Raw genomic sequence first — 20,490 nt, 5'->3', positions numbered from 1 at the left:
CAGGCAGGACTCCAAATCCATGCTCAAGCCTTCTTGGCACACCCAGCTAGAGAAACCACTAAACCACCAACGAGGGGCCGATGTTTACTGGCTTCTGGAAATTCAATAGGGATAATGACTTGCTTCATTTTTTCCACGAGTATGAAAACCTTTAAAAGATGGCAGGTACCACAGACCATGGGCAGGACTAACGTGTGACAAAGAGTTTTAACAATCCAGTCTTAAACCATTCTTTTTAGCCTGCATTTGAGTACTGTGTACCAGTTCACCATGAATACTCACACATTTGTATTTGCTGTCATTCATAATGACTCCACTAGACAAGGTGATAAGGCCTGAAGATACAATTCTGTCATCTGCTTTCACACATTTCCTCCCAAGCATTCCCCATCAGAGACTGTGAGGATATCAGAAGGAACCTTCACTCAGTGTGAAATTCCACCAACTGAAGGGTACAAAGATCACTGCAATAACACGAGCCACAGCCACACACTGTAATCCAAAGTGGTTGTGTCCCTCCGGGAACAGATGCACCACAGCTACTGTGGAAGCCACACTTGCTAGCTATGAAAACAGCAGCAGGTCCCTGTGTCCAAGGGAGAACAGGACCTGCTTAAGAGGCTTGTGGTACAAGAAGAATCTAGTAGACTCCAGATGCCTTGTTTGTTTGTTTGTTCTGCTTTACGGTTTTTACTTTTTCTCCTGTCTCCTCTCCCCTAGCCCTTTCATCCTGACATACACTGTGGGAGCCCGTTCCGGGGTTCCTCGTGGCTTTACCCAGCAGGTCCGAATAGAGGATGATCAGGACCACGGGCCTGAGTGCAGGTGTCTGAGATGGTCTGCACTTGGCTGTGCTGGGGGAGGAGGTCTTTTGCTCCACCCCTTGGCGTCTCTATAAAAACCCTGGACCAGAGACAGTCGGGGCCCGTTGGAATAGGTTCCAGGCCCTCTCGAGGCTATCCTTTATTTTCTATCTGTTTATCTCCGCAAGATTCTCCGCTATAAATCCTTCTATCTAATATTTCCTGCTGCTCGCACTCAAGAAAACTCTGGGAAGCTGTGGGGGTGGTGGGTAAACGCCCCACAGAACGGCGCCGTGAACAGGGACTAAAGAAAAAAAGGGACTAAAGAAAGGGAAAAAAAAGGGACTAAAGAAAGGGGAAAAAAGGGACTAAAGAAAGGGGAAAAAAAAAGGGACTAAAGAAAGGGGGAAAAAAGGGACTAAAGAAAAAAAAGGGACAAAAAAAGGGGGGACTAAAGACAAATGAACAGGGACTTAAGACAAAGTAATAGGGACTAAAGATAAAGGAAAATAATAGTTTTATTACAGAGTTTTTGGTGAAAGTGCTGAGTCAGCCCTGCCAGTGGAAAGGCATGCCGGTGTTATGGAATATATATTTTTATATATATTTTTTGGGAAGGCAGGCGTTTTATCCTCGAGAGAAAAGGAAAGCGGACTGGAAGGATGTCCGATGCTGCAGCGAAATTCTCTTCTGTCAAAATTTTCTATCTTCTATCCCTTTCTCAATTTCTATCTGTGATAAGTATAAGATATAGGGTAGTAATATAGTTTAGGAAAAACTTAGAAGTATAAGATTGTGTAGGAAAAAATAAGTAAGGCAACTAGACAGAAAAACTCAATTTTCTAACTTTGGGGGCTTTGAAAGCAAACTGGGGAAAAAATCTTTCTTTGGGCTTTTCGGGTAGTAAAAAAGCTCTTCTTGGAGCTTATGGGGAAGGAAAAGTTTCCTATGGAAGCTTTTGACCTGGGGACAGCTGAAAAGCCAAATCCAAGCAGCAGGAGAAATTTCTCCCTGAAGCAAAAATGGGAGTGTAAGAAGTCAAAGTTTAAAGTTGGGAGGTTTTGGGAAAAGTTGGTCTTTCTCCTGGGGAAAAAAAAACCTTTCTCTTAAACTATAAAGCTTTTCTTGAAAAATTTTGGGGGAAAATCTCTCTAAAAAGCCTTAATCTTTTTCAAAAGCTCTTAAACTTAAAAACTAAATTTGTCCTTCTGGGAGATGACAAAAATTAGAATCACCTGAAGAGATTAGTATGGGGACCACCTGTGATTAGCTCTAAGGGAAAACAAACCTCTTAAGACAGCAAAACCTCTTAGTTCTTTCAAGCTTTAACAATCCTCCCTGCAATGCAGGAGGCTGGAACAAGTTTCTAAAAGCGTCTTCTAAGCTCTGTCTCTTCAAGCTGGTAAAAGACAGTGGGTCAGAGTACCCTGAGGGAAACGCTTGGGAGAGTGTGGGTAAAGAGCTACAGAGAGCCCAAAAGGGCAGGAAACTTTACCTGAGAAAAGCAAAAAGCCAAGCTTTTCAGTTACAGCCGAGCTGAGGCAGCAAAAGTTTTGAGTGAGCATTTCAGAATGGAAAGGTGCTCCTAATCGTCCTATGCAAAGATTCCCTGAAACTGTTAGCATTGTATCCTCACTTCTGAGCAAAAACCCAGAGGCGACTGGCCAGCGTCTCTGAGTTGGAGTGCATTTCGGGGATACTAGGGTTCCTGCAGTGGTCAACTTCCTGGAGTGCACAGCTGAGGCAGGAAGGTGCAGGACCCAGGGGAAGATTGCTAATGAACAAACAAAGCTAAAGCCTGTGGGAACGGCACAGTTGTCCACTTTCCTACAAGTCCCGGGTTGATAGGTCCACAACTGCAAAGAGAAATCTGAGAAAAAGCTTTCCTATCAGAGAAAGGACCTTTCTGGGAAAACAGTAAAGCTGAACTGGGTCTGAAGCAGTCATGCTGCCGAGTCAGAACGCTGTCTGGGGAAAGAGCCCAGCCAGGGCAGAACAGAACTAACCAGGAGTAAAGTTTCTGTCAGAGAAAGCATCTCTTTGAAAAAGCTTTGTTTCAACTGACTCCCATGAGATGAGGGAGTGTAGCCCTGAGGGGTGATTGCCTCTGGCATAAGCTCTGTCCTTGAGCACCCAGACAAGCAAATGCAACCAACCCACTGGGGGACTGGGCCAGGTGAAGGCCTGATAAGGCAAAGCACCTGTTCTAATGGGAGTTTAGAAATGGCAAAAACCTCCCTTGCTAAGCTTGATTTATGAACACAAACCTCAGACCCCGAAAAATAGAAACGGACTAAAGCCCCTACCTTCAGTAGCAGGGAAAGCCGCCGCTGTAGTGTCGGAAACTGTTTCTGGGGTAGAGGGGCATAGATTGAGACCAAACTGGGAACTGTCAGGGAGAAAGACTCGGAAGAAACAGAAGGGACATAATCCTCCCCAGAAAATGTATGACCTGACAAAGCTGCTAGAGTTTGAGGCAGATTCGGGGGGAGAAAAGCCCCTACCTCCAAAGGCAGCTAGCAGAGGAACAGAGCCGCAGACAGATAGCTGAAGCTCTGCATCTGGGGGGGAAGGAACAAGCAAAATGAGAAGATCAGTGGGAGAAAATCTCTCTGAAAGAGCTATGGAAAAGCTGTTGTAAATGATCTTGTTTTTCACTGACTGGCTAAGGCAAGCACAAGCCCCGAGCAAAGTTGCTATCAGAAATGCCAGCCTCAATGCCGGCTAACGAGGCAGGTGTGGTTCTGATTCGGGGGCCAGTGTCTGATGAAGGAGAAACACCTGTTGAAGCCAGCTGAGGAGAGACCAGAAACCTCCCAATGTCCCATAGCTGAAAATGTAAAATGCTTGTTCAAATCTCCCGTTACAAAAGCAAAAAACTTTGTTCAAACCTCCCGGGCAAGAATTTGTAAACAAGTATGGTAAAAGAGAACCAGTTGACTCTCAAACCTGAAAAGAAATATAGGAAATGATATAAGGGGCTGATATTATGGACTGATATAAGGGAAATGCATTCTGGGAAAGGTAGTTTTTCTGTTAAAGATGGCGACATTGCCCTGAAACACTTTTGTCAGCTCTAAAATTAAAATACAGCTTTTAAAAGAAAAAGGGGAAAAGTCGTCTAAGGGTTTAAGTGTCAGTTCCAATGAAAAATTGAAAGGATTCGGAACTAGGTGCTTCGTGGTTTGGGGCGCCGTTGGTAAAATGCCTTATTTACCCTAATAGTTGTGCAAAGTTTTTACGGTAATTGGATGACAAAAAGCTACCTATAAGAGCAAACGAGTCACTTTAAAATCCTTAAAATATCACCTAATAGCTGTGCAGTTTTTGGCGAAGAGCTTTACAACAGCTAAATATGATAATTTCACCCTCAGCATAAAGTTTTTCAGTAGAACAAACCAAAAGTACTGCTGTGATAGAAACGTTTGTTTGAATTGAAGTTCTTAGGGGAGCTATTATGAATTTGGGTGAAGGGACAGCCTCTAGTTAAAAACTGTCTACCGCTGACAGTGCATCTCTGCCTGTCCGGAACTGCTGAGAGAACTCGCAACTTTGGGGTGTGGCTTTGTCCTGAGAATGTTACAATCCCCTAGCAACAAGTATCACAACTCTATAATGACAACACTCACTAAATCCCAGTGCTTTATAACAAAGCTAACTATAAACTGTAAACTTTAGAAATGATGTACGTACTTCCTGTCTAGTTAAGAGAATCTTTCTGATAGAGATGGTGATAATAATTAAGAGTAAGAAGTAGAGAGACGAATATAAGATATGTGAGTTTGTAAAATTCTGTCTTGTTAGATCTGTGTTAAGAAATCTTTAGGTGTTTGCTAAGTTAGATATATGCTAATGGTAGCCTATATAAGTTTGTAAAATAGATCAATAGAGTTCCTTTAAGAATATAAGCTTGTAAGAAGTATCTAAGGTAGTCTTAAGACATGTAGTAATAAGCTTGTAAGATGCTAGTTTTAAATGTAAGTTTAAATAAGAAATAAGATAAGTATATAAGAATTAATAGGAAATATATTTGCTAAAGTAGTTCTATAAAGTATAAATAAGTAGATGCTAATATGTTGTATGTGAGTTTGTAAAAACGTGTAAATGTTGAATATGAGTCTAAATGCTTTGCAAGGCAAAAAAAAAATGTTATATGTGAGTTTGTGAAAAAGTGTAAATGTTAAGTGGGAGTCTATTAATGTATATGGTGAAAACACCTGAGACACAGGAGATAGTGTCCTAGTAGACTGCAAAGTAGGCAGTCTAAATGATTTCAAAAGCTCCAGAAGCCGCTAAGAAGCTAAGAATGGCGGACGCCAGAACCAGCACAAGGCATCCGCAGCTGAGATCCATGGAATATCAACGCAGCACAGAAAAACCTGAGCTTAACAGCAAAAACGGTGCGGTTTAAAATCTTACTATACTAAAAAGGTCTGTCTGTGAGAACAAAAGTTGCAGAGACGCTTGTTTGAACAAAAATTATTAACTGCAAAAAGTTTTGGTTAAAAAAGTCTCTTCATATTTGGAAGTAAAAGCCTGATACCAGAATTTATTTCTTATTTAAACTTTTTGAACTTAAAATGAGATAAAATTACAAAAACATTTTGGTTATGGATTTCTTCAAATTTGGAAGGCTAGTACCAATATTTATCATTTGAATTTTGGTACTTAAATGAAATGAACAATAGAGATTTCATTGCAATGGGACAATTTTGAGCTTACTTATAGTAATGACCTAGGAACGGTTTTCTGGAATTGGGTTAAAAATGAAACTGTTTAAATGAAGAAATGTATTTCTACTTAGAATCAAGATGCAATTTTGTGTATGCGTATATGCTTTATTAACTGGTGATTTATGAGTTGTTTTGTGGAACTGTTTATGTAAAAATGGAATTACTTATTGAACAGGTTTTGTGTTACAAATGGAACTGTTTAAACAGAAAAGTTTGGGTTTTCTAACTAGGCTTGAGATTTTGCTTAAAAATTATAAAGAAAAGGAGGAGCTATGAGATTGAATTATGTTCGCAGAAACCTATTGATATTAATGCACCCTGGCTTTGTGGATTTAAGGAAATGTTTAAGTTTGATGTGAATACATCGAAGTTTTTCCTATGTTCTGTTAACATGAAAATTCAAATGACTGAGTTAAAGTTGTAAGACGGAGAAAATTGTTAACTATATATAGCACCATATATGCTAATTCTAATGGTTCTGTTAAGAGTTTGCTTTGAGTTGTAAGATTGAAAGAATTGTAACTATGTATAGCAATATTTATGTTAACCTGTTAATGGTGATGATGAAGCTAAGGGATTCTTTAAGTTTGTAGTTGCCTTAAGAGTTTTTGGTTTAGAAAGGGCTTGAGGCAGCTAAGACTGCTGTGGTCACCTTGGACCTAATTCAAAAGAGAAATGCCATCTATATCATCCTCTACTCCCATACTGGGAGGTGTAACAGCTATGGAGATTGCTGTAAGCCATTAATAGTTATTTTTTTATATATTAAGAAGGGGGGACCTGTGGGAGCCCGTTCCGGGGTTCCTCGTGGCTTTACCCAGCAGGTCCGAATAGAGGATGATCAGGACCACGGGCCTGAGTGCAGGTGTCTGAGATGGTCTGCACTTGGCTGTGCTGGGGGAGGAGGTCTTTTGCTCCACCCCTTGGCGTCTCTATAAAAACCCTGGACCAGAGACAGTCGGGGCCCGTTGGAATAGGTTCCAGGCCCTCTCGAGGCTATCCTTTATTTTCTATCTGTTTATCTCCGCAAGATTCTCCGCTATAAATCCTTCTATCTAATATTTCCTGCTGCTCGCACTCAAGAAAACTCTGGGAAGCTGTGGGGGTGGTGGGTAAACGCCCCACAATACACGTAGGTATACAGGAAGTATGAGGAGTCAGGAAGGTGAGAAATCAGACAGCCTGACTTAGATTCTTCTTTCAAGTACTTCAGACAGCTGCCACCAAAGATACGCACTTAACCATCACCGTGTGTAAACTGAACATTTAACAGGAGCCTGGAGTGGCAACACTGGCAAAGAAACGTCATCTGTTGGGTCTCACAGAGTAGCTTTGTTAATAGACCTGAACACAGCTCACAGTACCGTGTACTGGCGAAGGCAGAAAATTCCAGAACACCACACACATAATCTCACCATGTCCACTTCCAGATACCTTTTTAATTCCTCCCTCTGCAATAGTCTCCAGAGACAGTGAACTCCCCCCACCCCAAGATAGGGTTTCTCTATGTAACAGCCCTGGCCGTCCTAGAACTCAATCGGTAGACCAGGCTGCCTCGAACTCACAAAGATCCGCCTGCCTCTGCTTCCCGGGTGCTGAGATTAAAGGCGTGTGCCACCACTGCCTGGCAACTGACCATTTTTAAATGACAGAAGCTTAGAAACAGAAGAGGAAAAGCTACTTCTTGTAAGTGGCAGGGAAGCAGGGAATGCCTAGCACTCCCTGTGAAGGCCAGTAACGCTGCTACTAATGGCGACCCTGAGCTTCTTCCTCTTCGCTTGCCCACTGCTCTGGCCCAGTGCTCTGACTGCACAGTGCAAACTGTCCTGCAGAGATCGGTGTCTTTTTTTTTTTTAAATGATTTATTTTTATTTTACGAACATTGATGTTTTGCCTGCATGTGTGTCTGTATGAGGATGTATGATCCCCTGGAACTGTAATTAATACACATTTGTGGGCTGCTATGTGGGCACTGGGAATTGAACCCATGAACTCTGGAAGAGCAGCCAGTGCTCTTAACAGCTGAGCCATCTCTCCAATTGGTGTCTTTCTAACATGAAAGAGAACCACTAAACTCCAGGTTATTCAGGACAGGCTCAGTTGCACATATTCTATTCCGTTGCTCACTAATGTGGAAGTTCAGAGCAACCGCCACTGAAGATCTTCTGCAGACACTTCCATAAGGAGCACAGACGCCGAGGACGTCATGATGATCTGCTCCTACTGGACCACTGGCACCTCCATCGCATTTGGATAGGAAGGCCAGCCACACCTTTACAGGGGAGGAAAACTGACCCAGACATGAGGAACTTGAACTCAACAAAGCAGGAAATAGCCCAGGACTGCAGGTCTATTATAAGTCTTTTGATTCAATGTGCTGATTCCGACGGAGGAATAAGGTTTAGTTTGCTTCTTTACTTTAACAACATCCTAACTGATGTCTCACTTGGTAACCATAAGCAAAAGTCCCAGAAAGGTAATTTTCAAAGTGAGACAGGAACCCACTGCTTATATCCTAAAATAGCATGACTTGCCTCTGGTTTAATATTACAAAGCGGATTCTGGTCCTAAAGTTGCAGGCTCCTCCTTGGTGTTTGACGTCACTCCACCATGACTAAGTGCTTTAAGGAAAGACTGAGATGTAAGGCATTCACCACTGACTACCTTGCCTCGTGTATCCATGGCACTCCCTTAGCTAAGTCACTCCATGCAAGGGTTTGGACGGAAAGCAAGTCAGCCTTCTCTCTCCCCATCCTCTTCATCCCTAGCCCTTCTCTGACTGGGAAATTCTGCATGGGTGAGAACAGTCCAGAGTGATCATCCATGAACTGTTAAGAGTAAGGAAGGAAAATGGGCAAAGATGTCAAAAGGCAGATGTTAAAGGGGTATCTCAAATCTCAGGGTCTGAAAGGAACATGGGGGCCAGAGACTTGGCTCAGCAGGTAACGACTCTGCGTCGAAGCCTGACAACCTGAATTCAATCCCTGGGACGCACACAACAGAACAAAGAAACACTTGTCTCCCACACATTGTCCTCTGATCTCCACATCTGCCCTGTCCCCATGCACACAGATAAATAGAAATAATGGGGGGGTGTGGATACTTCATGCTGTGAACTTATGTATTTGATCATACAGTAAGTCTGTCACATCGGTACGGCTCTCTTGTCTCTGTGCATGCTCTAGACTGTTTTATATGCTGCCAATAGGCAAACAGTTTCAAATTGGGTGATTATAAGTTTTGGAAAACAGAATTAGTTCTGACTCTGACAGTATGTATTACTTCCTGAGTGCCTTGCAAATTCAAATGTGATTACCATATGTTATAAATTTGAATTTAGGCATATTCCAAATCAGATGCTTGGAGGCTTGGAGAGACAGGGATAATGAGAAAAACTTCGGGGGGGGGGGGGGGGGCTGTATCCACAGAAGGGCTTTACGTGCAAATGCAAACAATCATACTGAAACGCAGGCTGCACACACGTGGTTTCAAAGTTTTGTTCTCCCTGCCTCCCCAAATCTTAGAGCCAAATTCCTTCAGACAGAAAATTAAGTCTTCAAAACACCTCCTGGGGTACAACTCCCAAGGTCAAGCAAATGGCAAGCCACACAAAGGGAAGGGACCAGTGTTACCCCTTTGCCAGGCTCCTATAGAGAACACTGACAGCCGGGTGGGTAGCTGGAATGAAGGGGGCTGAGAAATCAGGGGGGCAAGAGAGAGGTCAGCGTCACCCAGAGCCAAACCCACCACCGAACACTGTAGCATCCCCCCTGAGGAGCATAGCCAGTATTTATTAAAGCTTGATGCTTAAGCACACATCATACTCAGTTTCTCTGTGACAAATTAGAGGCCACATAAAAACCATCTGCTGCCCATCCATGCACCTGGGCAGTCGTGAAGGGGTTAAAGAAGGAGCCATTTTTTCATGGACTACCAATTCACCTGTAAAAACGACTTACAAACTATGATGATAACATTTTGGGTATTTGAAAGACATTTCCTCAAAAGTGCCTAGAGATGGCCTGTTGACTAGGGGGAAACGGGCAGTGTTTGTCACTAATGATAAATTTTCAGCTTAAATAAAAGTTAAGAATTTAGAAAAATGCTGGGCGGTGGTGGCACACGCCTTTAATCCCAGCACTACCACCGCCCAGCAGAGGCAGGTAGATCTTTGTGAGTTTGAGGCCAGCCTGGGCTACAGAGTGAGTTCCAGGAAAGGCGCAAAGCTACACCGAGAACCCCTGTCACAAAAAAAAAAAAAAAAAAAAAAAAAAAAAAAACAAAAAAAGAATTTAGGAAAACTGTGTTTATATTAGTTTGATGGCTTTATGACAACCAAAACTGTAACCTAATGGCAGCAGTGATTATTAACAAAAAATGATTTTAAAAATAATTAATTTTAGAATGATACGTTGGAAAGAGCAGAGCAGGTCATTGGAAAGAACAGTGTAGTTCACCAAGCCTGCTTTCCAAATGATTGGTACAGGAACCATGTGATGGGATCCATGGTAGAAACATCCTCTCAGAGCATGTGATAATGGATTTGGACAGAACGCAGGACATATTAGCACCTTTGGGCATTTTCACTCAGAGAATTTTAGTGTGCTATCTCAAGAATCTCCACAATTATCTGAAAAAGCCACTTAAAAACTCATATTTTCCAAATGTTCTTCATCTACACCAAATAAAGATAAATATCAAAACAAACTGAACACAGTGTCATGAAAACCCAGAAGCCTTCTGTTACAAAGACACGAAAGAAAATTCTCAAGAATTATTTATGAGGAAATAAATAAAGCTATCCTTTACAGAGAATTTTTGTTGTTTTGTTAAATAGCTATAGTTCATGAAATGTTCTATGTGCTGATATTCACAGCAGTGTTTATGTTTATATATTAAAAGTTTGCTACTAAATATCACATATTAAATAAACTGAAAACCTGTCAGTTTCACTTTCTAACATGGCAAATGTTACTAGGTCCAATTCATATAAGCAATGACAATTTATTGGAGTTCAAAACCATTACCTAGAATAAAGGAGTCCAGAATGTTAAAAAGTGTGGGACTGTTGGTGTGGACAACAAGCTTTATATGTAGACAAATTATGGTTCAAGTCTCAGTGCTTGTAACTGGCATGGAGTGGAGTAAACTGATTAGCAGCTGACCTCAGTCTCCCCATAAAGCAGCACCATGTAAGAATGGACTCATCACAGGGTAGACATGTGAGTGTGTACACACACATACATGCACACACGCACACTGTACACATCTTAGAAGAGTGTTGGCCATTCTCTTCTCTTTCCTCCTTGACCAGGTCCAGCTCCAGCCCTCCCTGTCCCACAGAAAGGAGAACAGACCTTCCTGACGCAGTCTCTCAGCGCCTCTCCTTTCTACATCCTCCCCAAAGAAATGGCCAGTTTGCTACATTCTTCATGCCTGTTGTCTCAACCCCACACAAGTGAGGGGAACATCTTTTAGAATGTCTGTGACCTTGCATTCAGACTGAGGAGTAATTTTCCATCATTACAGGCAATGGCATTAAAATAAATCACCTACACCGCAGCCCCATGGACTACAGCTGGAAATCTCCCCAGCACACCCTCACCACCGCAGCGGTCGCCCAGACATCTGACGCAACTTGGCTTCTGCCCACTCATGCTGCTTGCCAGTGCGTTGTAATGATACTCGGTTCTTTTTCAAGGGTATTTCAAGTAATTTCAGGGGTTTGGATAAGTCATAGTCCAATTCTTCTCCAATGCTATAGCTCCTAACAGTAAGTGAATAGGATTATTCCTAGCCAAAGCCTTATTTCAACATAGCTCAAAAAATTAATTTTCTTTCTCGAAAGATTGCTCCATTTATGGAGTTTTGGGTTTATCTCAAAGCTGAGAACAAACGCTTCATGACAAAGTTGCATCTCAGAATGTCACCTCAGCAAAGCCCACTCACTACTTTAACCTTGAAACCCAAGCATGTGCCAAGAAGAATTTTTTCAGGACAAATGGATTTTAAGTGTAATTTCAGCTTTTAATTTCTGAAAAATCATAATCTCCTAAGTGCTCAGATCATTTTAGGTAAATCACATTCTACACCTGGAATTCTTTAGGGATATGTTGTATACTGTTGTTGATTTGTAGACATTTTCCTCAGCAAGTGTAAGAAAATAAACTATAAAAAAAAATAGATGGTATATATTGAGTATCGTGCATCAGATCCTACAAAAGGCATTTCACTCCTATGAGCCACGCACTGCTAACTCTCATTTTACAAGAGAGGTTAATTTAGGTCACATAGTAAGTGCAGAGAGCTTCTGTAATTTAAACTTATCAAAGGTCAAAGTCATAAAGGGGTCATGGCAAAGGCTTGCATCAAGCTCTCTTCATCATACAAACAGGTGCCCAATTATCTTTCTATTATCTCACCCAAAATACAAAAAAACGACCTGTCCATCATAGCATGCTAAAATTCCTCATGGTGGTAATCGATAAATTCATTAGTTAGTAATTCTCCAGACTTTGTTCTGATCAAATGAGGTCAAGCCAGTAAGCTAGCAGAACAAAGAGTGGTTCAGATTCGAGTGTTCAAGATAGGCAAGCGAAGTCAAATCCCGGTGTGTGCTTTCATTCAATGTGAGCCTGTGTGCTAACTGTTTGCACACAGACAATGCACCCCCTTGAATTCTTCTGCAGCTACAGCCACTTTTCCAAGGGTCTCACATAGTACTGGGCAAGTGGGGAAATCTCAACTGGTGAAGACAGAAGGAGGAAGCATCTCTCAGCACGCCTACTGTAACATAAACAACACATCACTCCAGCTGCCTGCAGACTGCACAGGCTCATCTGGTCCGCCTACTCTGTATTAGAAATGAACTTCCTGCTTTAGCACTTGATGGGCTAGTTCACATTATCTCAGCAATGCTTGAAGATATGCTTTTCAACAATTTGTAGAAATCCTGGTGAAAAATTTTCCACCATTTTCAGTTGAGAATTGAGTTCTCAAAGGCCTAGAGTTGGGCCATTATCAAATAGACTATGGTTCCTGGTTCATAAATAGCAGGAGCTATTTAATTTCCTAAGTTCAGGTACCCCATTGTATTAAACTACCACCACCTCCATCTTGAGGCAGGCAAGCCTCAGTGCTTTGACCCCAGAGCCCTGACTACCTTAATTCTTTCCGAAAGGGCTGCTAGGAAAAACGGCAGAAAAAAAAGACCAAAGTATTTTTGAGCCAACGCACTGGCCTTATAGCTGTGGACACTGCAGTTCACACAACCATCTCAGGTCCTTAATTCTTTGAGTCTTGAAGATGAGGTCAGACAATTTTTCCCAGTTTCAAAGTCATGATTTTATGATGTTTTTCCATAGTCCATTTTTGGAGACAAAACCAAGAATCCGTTAATTTTATGAAGACTCTGTTCTCAAGGTAACAAGCATGACAAGGTAGCCTTTTAGAAATGGGCATTCTATCTCAAAATCTCCCAGTAGGACCCTGCACTATCATTTCCATACTTAAATAAAAATTTGAAGTAACTATGCTAGTTAAATATCTAAATAGCTTATATCAATCAGCCTAAAACAGAAGCAAATTGCTATGTATGTCATATATCTATTTTACAGAATACTCAGCAGAGCTATAGTAGAATATTGATATATAATTCTAGTTCAACAGACCTGCAAGAACTGTCAGAGGGGAGGGAACATTTGAAAAATACTGAAGCCTATAGTCTTTACTCTTCTCTCTCTCAAGGTAAACCCACAGTCAAAATCCAGAAAATGTAAATACTTACCCAATGTTTTACTATACTTTGCTCATGTCTATATTCCTAGCACTTGAGAGGCTAACACAGGAGGAATTCTCTGAGTCCAAAGCCAGTCTTGCTACATAGTGAGTTCAAGGCTAAGCAGAGAAAGACTTGTCTACAAAGCAAGACTCGTACTTTCCGAAGAACCAAGAGTACAAAATAAGGTACCCAGTATCATGCAGATTTGAAGATAAACTACCTGACTAAGGTACTATGTATTATGTCATTCCAATAATAAGGAGAAATGTAAAAAAAGCTCTACTTGTCTGAGGCAAAGCAACCATACTAATGCAGGAAAGGAACTCTCAGAAATATTTAGTGCAGTGATTCCATGAACTTCATTTTCCCTGGGTGCAATACTTCATGATCTCAAGTGTTTAACATGTAAGAAAAAGACTCAAAACATGTCTGAAACGCCAAGACCACACCCTCCAGTTGCCATCCTTTGTGACGGGGAAGAAATTATGGAAAGCAGCCTGAAGGTGGAGAGAGTGCAAGGGTCTCAGTTCACGCCCCTCTCCAACGCTCCTCAGCTGTCAGCACTGTTACACACGCAGGAAGCCAAGCACTTGTCACCAGCCCTCCATAGTTACCTCACCCAAGCAAGTAAACACAGAACTGCTATACATACCCAAGTCAAGGACTATCTGTTCTGTGTCTATTGATTCTTACAATCAAGATCAGGGGACTAACTCCCCTCCTCTGAACCTTGGTCTTTCAGTAAATCTAGATGCTCAATTCTTCAGTACGATTCAGTCACTTTCTAACAGAAAATGGTAGTGCTAACATGTTATAGAGGCACACTTACCCAATATGGTTGGTTCTCAACGAGATTTCCAGTTCTCTTAGCACTTGTGTAGATTCTTGAACACGCCTTCTGAATTTCTATAATTCAACAAGATATATGACCCTTAGTACCTGATGCTCCTGCAGCTTATGATAAATTTAATGCCATATGAAAATATCTTCTAAAGTGTATTTCTCACATTTCTTTTGTTTTATTCGAAAGCACATAAATCTTGATCATAAAAAAATAACTTACAAGAAAAGAACAGGAAAATTACTTATTTTATGCACTCTCCAAGTAGACTATGTTCCCTACCCCACATATACAATAATAATCACCATTATGCCTCTTATTCAGGAACCCCAAACCATCTCAAGCTTCAATGATTCACCAGGATGACTACAGACTCGAGACACATGGTATTCATGGCAATGATGTATTGAAATGAAAGATTAAATGGTAAAAAACTGAGAGAGAGAGAGAGAGAGAGAGAGAGAGAGAGAGAGAGAGAGAGAGAGAGAGAGAGAGAGAGAGAGAGAGAGACGCATAGGACAACATGAGTGTACCAGAAACCAAACACAGGTTTTCAAGTTTCAAGAGTGCTCTTGCCCAAGGAGTCACTCATGATAGCAGACATGAAGCGCAACAGAGACTGGGTGGCCAGGGTTTTCATTAGGGGCTGATCTCATTAGCACAGTCTGCCTCATTCAGGCAACAATCCTAGACTCCAGCAATAAATCAGGTCTTCAGCATCGACTGTGTAGTTTTCATAAATGATTCAGGCTCAGTTACGTTTTACAGAAGGTACAAATGAACTCTCTCTGATAGCCAACTTTGTAAGCAGGCCCTTCTAAAGACAGCAGTTCTGAGCCTAACAGTCTTGACTTGATTCTTCTTGGCCTGACGTAATGTTCCAAAAACAAACATTCAGAGTTAGCTCTTCTAACTAGTCCTCGCTTGGAAGGTCAGTAATGAAGGCTCATGTGCACATGCACACATTTAGGATGCCCTTCCTCACTCCTGTCTATCAAGATCCTACCTGTCTTTCTAGATTTATCCTGTCCTTTCTTGAATGAGTCCTGCTGTGCTAGTGGATATATATATACACTTTTAAATCTAGGAAGTCTCTAAGGTTCAAATGGGCTGCTATGCCCACTAGTTCTCTGGAGATGATTTTCCTACAAAAACCTTAACAGTGATTAATGTCTCAGGCTACTCTGGAAGAAGGAAATTTGACATGCATTGCCTTCTTTTAAAAGGTCCAGGCTATCTGTGCTGTGGCCTGATCCCCTCAAGCTCCTTTCTCCCTGGAAAAAGCTCTGTGAATTCCAGCTCTGGCTATGAAGGACTTGTCCTCTGCTGCCACCAAGTGCAGTAAGAATAAAGGCCTCCATTTCCAGGCCACTAAGCATGGCTCTCACTCTTCAGAGTCAAGAAGGAAAAGAAGGTTGGCAGCATGATTCCAGACTGTGGGGTTGTGAGAGCTACATCACAAGTACAAGAACCAGTTGCCCATGGAGACCAGCAACACTGCTTGGCACAGGCAGGCTCCTGTTGCCCCTTCTCCTCTTCTCAAAGTCCCTTGCTTTCTTGAAGTTGCTATAACTGTTATCGCAAACATTGTAAAAATATCTTCTTGGGTTTTTGTAACCAATATACAGTGGGATATAGGAAATAAAAATATCCCAAGTATAAGGGGAAAAGATATGTGTTCTGCTTCTGCTGCCAAGAAAGACCTAACAAATGTTAAGGCCACTGGTGGTTTGGAGAGATCTCCTAGACCACCTTCCTGCAATGAGTAGACTAAGCATGGGATTAGGCAGGAAAGAGGGAGCAGGACACGGGGACTGGCTAAAGGTACCAATGCTCCAAGCTGCTTGTTAAGAGATGTCAGATAGGTTCTCAGCAGTCTCTGATGCTCCCCAAGTCTTCCTCAAGCTTCAAAGAAGACATCCCCTGATGATCTTCTACAAAGAGTACAAGCGTAGTACTGAAAACATAATTTAGTTGTAGAGGTCTGACCAAAGGGCATGAGGAGAGAGGGAGGGAGAGACAAGTGGACTGATATGGATGCTATCTACACACATACACACAAATAGAGACACAGCCTACCAAGGCAACTAAGTCAAACACTGAGCATTCATCAGACATCGGCTATGCTGGATGCATCCACCGGCTATGCTGGGCACTGTAATTCTGCAGCTGCCTCACACAGAGACAGACTGAACTGACTTCACCCCTGTGTTGCCTTCTCCAGGGAGGAGCTCAACTTTCGGTTGGATTTTGGAATGCAGAGAAGCCTTATCATCCTCTTGGCTAACACACAAACAGTGAATGCTAACACTTTGCACTTCTGAAATACATCCACAAGACTTTAAAGCTCTTCAGAGAGAAACCTTGAATCTATAAGGCCCAGTAGGAAAGCAAGAGCCAGGGAGGATCCACTACCTAGCAGTCCCCATCTTCTCTCTCCTCTCAGGTACAAGACAGCCAGCATAGCCCAGGGAAGCAGCTGAGCCTGGGTGAGCCACACTGCAAGTTTTTCCTCACAAAAATAGAGTCAGCAAAGATCAGACTCCTTTCTTCATGGTCTGTAACCTCTTTCCATGGCAGACATGAAGACAGCCTCCCCCGAGGCACAGGCTAATAACAGCTGGTATAAAATGAGGAGGCTAGTTTATAGAGTTCTGGGCTCAGAGATACCTAATTTAGGCTCTTCCTTCCCTACCTTAGGGGCTTTCATTTAGAGCTATTCTAAACAGAATGTGCTTGAGATTGTTGTTGCTGTTTTTTTTAAGGGCAAATTAAGTATCTTCTATTTAATTTGACCAAAAGATTAATGAATGAACTATTCGAGGACCCTGACCGCAGTTAAAGGAAGCCTGCTCAGCCTAGACAGTCTGGCTAAAATTTAAAGGCCCGATTGGAACACTCCTCAACACCAGACCACAGCTGAGAATTTTAAGCTCATTTTAACTGAAAACCATGCCTTATTCCAAACAAATCTCCTTTTTCTCTGGGGCTTAAGCATCACAATTATGTTGTGCGGAACAGATCGTTTCCTACTCGCAGGTCCTGACAGAAATCTTACTACAGCAGGGGTTTGGGGTGCTAATCCTACATCCAGTTCATTTCTCCAAACAAGCACATTCAGGTGGACACATGGGTCAGGACAGAGAAATCAGTGGTTCATATGACCTCCACCAGGACCATTCCTCTTCAGTAAGTGATCCAGCAAGGAGTGAAACATTTAACACAGAGGATCCCTGGTTTCTTCTTCCGCTTGGTTTTCTTTGTCTCCTCCTGGTGGTGGGGGGGGGGGGGGGGGGCGGCGGCGGCGCTGGGAGCCCAGGCAACCATTTCTAGAAGTGTATTGCATGCCTTCTTTCTAGAATGAGGGGTAGTTTCTAGAATGATCTGCATGTTGCATGAAGGGAAAGTTCACTTACTCTGTATATAACTGCTGCCATTTCGGCCCCACTCACTCAGGACAATTATGCCTAGTGACTTTGGGACACTCAAGTCTGGGGATTCCTAAAGGACCAGCAGAACTCTTTGGTATAGACTGAGTACTCTTGCAAAAACAAAGAGTATAGACAAAACTGCTTTTTTAAAAAAAGGGGGGGGGGAATGTATATTTTGTATGTGAGGTGCTTGCTGTCATGACATTCACTAACCTATAAAATTAAGGCTGCTCTATGCTCAGATCAAGAAATCAGAGAAACTAACAAGAATTAAGCAGTTATTACTTTTTGAAGTGCACGGGCTCGGGGAGGGGGGTGAAAAATGCAGACCTTTTACAAATGGTCAGCAAACTTCTGAGGGAGAGAAATATTATCAGACACATTCACAGAAGATGAGGGAAACACGGGACACTCAAAAACTGTATGTCATGGAACCAAAGTGTGGTTCTCCATTTTCTTTTTTAAAACTTATTTATTTTATGAGTATGTTTTGCTTGCTTGAAGGTATGTGCACCATGTGTATTCCTGATGTCCTCTAGGGGTAAGAAAAGGTTGTTGGATATCCTAGAACCAGAGTTACAGACGTGTATGAGTCACCACATGTATGCTGGGAACTGAACCCAGGTCCTCTAAAAGAGCAACAAGTGTCTAAATCAGTGAGCCATCTCTCCAGCGCCAGGATCTCAAAGTTTAATCATCGTTTTTATTGTTGAAATCACCTCTTGTCCATAAGTAAACCAGAGGACAAAGACTCAGGAAACTTCCAGGGGAATGGGAGCTACACTTGCATTTCTTTTTTTTGGGGGGTGGGGTGGGGTGACAATTTGAGTAATGAAGAGTTAGAATGGAAAAATTCAGAAAAGAGAGAAAAGTTAGGAGGAGGGCGGAGTGGAGAGAGAGAGAATCAAAACCAAAAAGGAAAGAGAAGAGTGATCCAAACCGTGGAAACAGCTAACCAACAGAAGTGTGCTTTTCTTCTCCATGAATCACCACTGACAGCACAGGAATTCAGCCTGAGAAGCCTTGAAAGCGAGAGTTGTAAAGGCCAAGGGGAAACAAGCACTATCTGGTACAAAGTGTCATTACCCACAGTCATCCAGGACAGCTCTGCCCTGAGCCATCCCAGGGCTGACCCAGCCTGCAGGGCTGTGCCAGGCGACATGCTTAACCACAAGGCATCAGCTTAAGCCAATTGTGCAGCCACACAAAGCAGAGCTTGTTTGTACAAGGAGAGATGGTTAAGAATGAAATCAGCTATTCCCTCTTTACCTTCTTGGGGTCAGGAGCTGGGCTAGGGCCAGGGCTGGGGCTGGAAGTGAGGCTGGGCCGGGCCTGGGCCTAAGGTTGGGACTGGGCCTGAGGCTGGGCCTGAGGCTGGGCCTGGGCCTGGGCCTCAGGTTGGGGCTGGGCCTGGGCATGGGCCTAAGGTTGGGGCTGGGCCTGGGCCTGGGCCTCAGGTTGGGGCTGAGCCTGAGGATGAGACTGAGAAAGCTGCTTGAAGTATCAATACAGGATGTCAGTAAGGAGCTGGGGGGGGGGGGGACAGCCCCAGTGATTTTTCAGGGTTCTAGAAGGGTACACCAAGTAATGAAGGACAAACACTGCATTTGCAAGGCCTGCTTTGTTAGAGGCCAAAGCACCTCAGGACTGGACTCACTACTCTGAGCAATAGGAACTGACAATATCAGTGGCTGTCAGAGGGACATGTTGAAGACGTTTTTTCCCTTTGTCTTCTCAAGATGAAGGTCTCCAAAGCTTGTTTGCCTGGAGCTCTGGCAAAAACTAACACAAAAGAAAGTATGACGCAGGACTCTGCCCACTAAAGAAGAAGCAACAGCCAAGAGTGGAAACATATCTCCCTTACCTTCCTGGTTACAGCTGGATCCAGGTAGCCTTTGAGCTTCTGAATGTATGTATGGGGAGGGTTCTTTACCTGGAATCGCTCCTGCGGGAAACACAGACTTAAGTAAACAGCAGAAACAGTATGAAGGAATACCACAGTCAGCCACATGAAACACATTAATGTCACTACTCATAACCAAACATATCCCAGTGTGAACGTGGCTTTGCTCATAACTATCACGTTCTGATTATATTCTGTCTGCATAGATCATGTGATCTCTTTGTACAGGAGGAAACTATGGCTGGAAAAAAAATGCAGTATTCTCTTTCATAACACAACTAGTGAGTGATACAGTGAACCTAAACCCATGTCCTCCCAAATCTAAATGTGGGCTGCTTTTCCTGCAGGCTGTGCGGCTGCCACTCGAAGGAACATGCTTTGCCCATTGCTTTTCATATTGCCTGTGTACTTCTAGTGAGTTCCTTGAGGTATCTTCAACACTGGCAAATCTTTCACTTTGGAATATGTTAGCTTTAAAAATAACCATATCTGAGTCAAGACTGGATAAAACCAATTTCTTTTGAAAATGAGTAACAAGTTAATTGCTGAAAGGGTGGATGGAATGTGGAAATATTATGAGAGTACGTGAACAAGCATGCATGTTATCATTACTAGGTTCCTAAAGTGGCCTTCAAATTGAAGATCCCAAACACATGCCCACATACGCATACACACACACACACACACACACACACACACACACACACACACACACACACAAAAATGAACATAAGAACACACAATAATGCAAACACATGAAATGATCAAAGCCAAGGTCAAAGACTGAAGGAAGAAAGGTTCAAACTCAGGAAGGGAAATTCTGAGGGGGGCTATATGGGCCTGAGCAGCTGAATATATGTTGTGTTTTACATGTATGAAAAATTTAGGCCAGGTGGTGGTGGTGGTGGTGGTGGTGGTGGTGGTGGTGGTGGTGGTGGTGGTGGTGGTGGTGCACACCTTTAATCCCTGCTCTCAGAAGGCAGAGGCAGGCAGATCTCA

General features: G+C 42.6%; 1 protein-coding gene across 6 annotated transcripts in view; it reads right to left on the bottom strand.

The window, feature by feature from the left end:
• Fmnl2 (formin like 2) overlaps positions 1-20,490 on the bottom strand; it is a 301,299-nt gene that overhangs the window by 84,852 nt on the left and 195,957 nt on the right. For all 6 annotated transcript variants that reach the window (XM_015993029.3, XM_015993028.3, XM_006974238.4 and 3 more), the window contains exons 3-4: positions 19,453-19,533; positions 14,146-14,222 (exon numbers count right to left, since the gene is read on the bottom strand). In XM_015993029.3, coding sequence (XP_015848515.1) covers positions 14,146-14,222; positions 19,453-19,533 — 158 coding nt within the window. The remainder of the gene's footprint in view (positions 1-14,145; positions 14,223-19,452; positions 19,534-20,490) is intronic.

The sequence above is a fragment of the Peromyscus maniculatus genome, chromosome 4, assembly GCF_049852395.1.
Source record: "Peromyscus maniculatus bairdii isolate BWxNUB_F1_BW_parent chromosome 4, HU_Pman_BW_mat_3.1, whole genome shotgun sequence".
In the NCBI taxonomy this organism is placed as follows: domain Eukaryota; kingdom Metazoa; phylum Chordata; class Mammalia; order Rodentia; family Cricetidae; genus Peromyscus; species Peromyscus maniculatus.
Note: the sequence above shows the minus strand (reverse complement) of the source record. Positions and strands in the feature narration are given on the sequence as shown.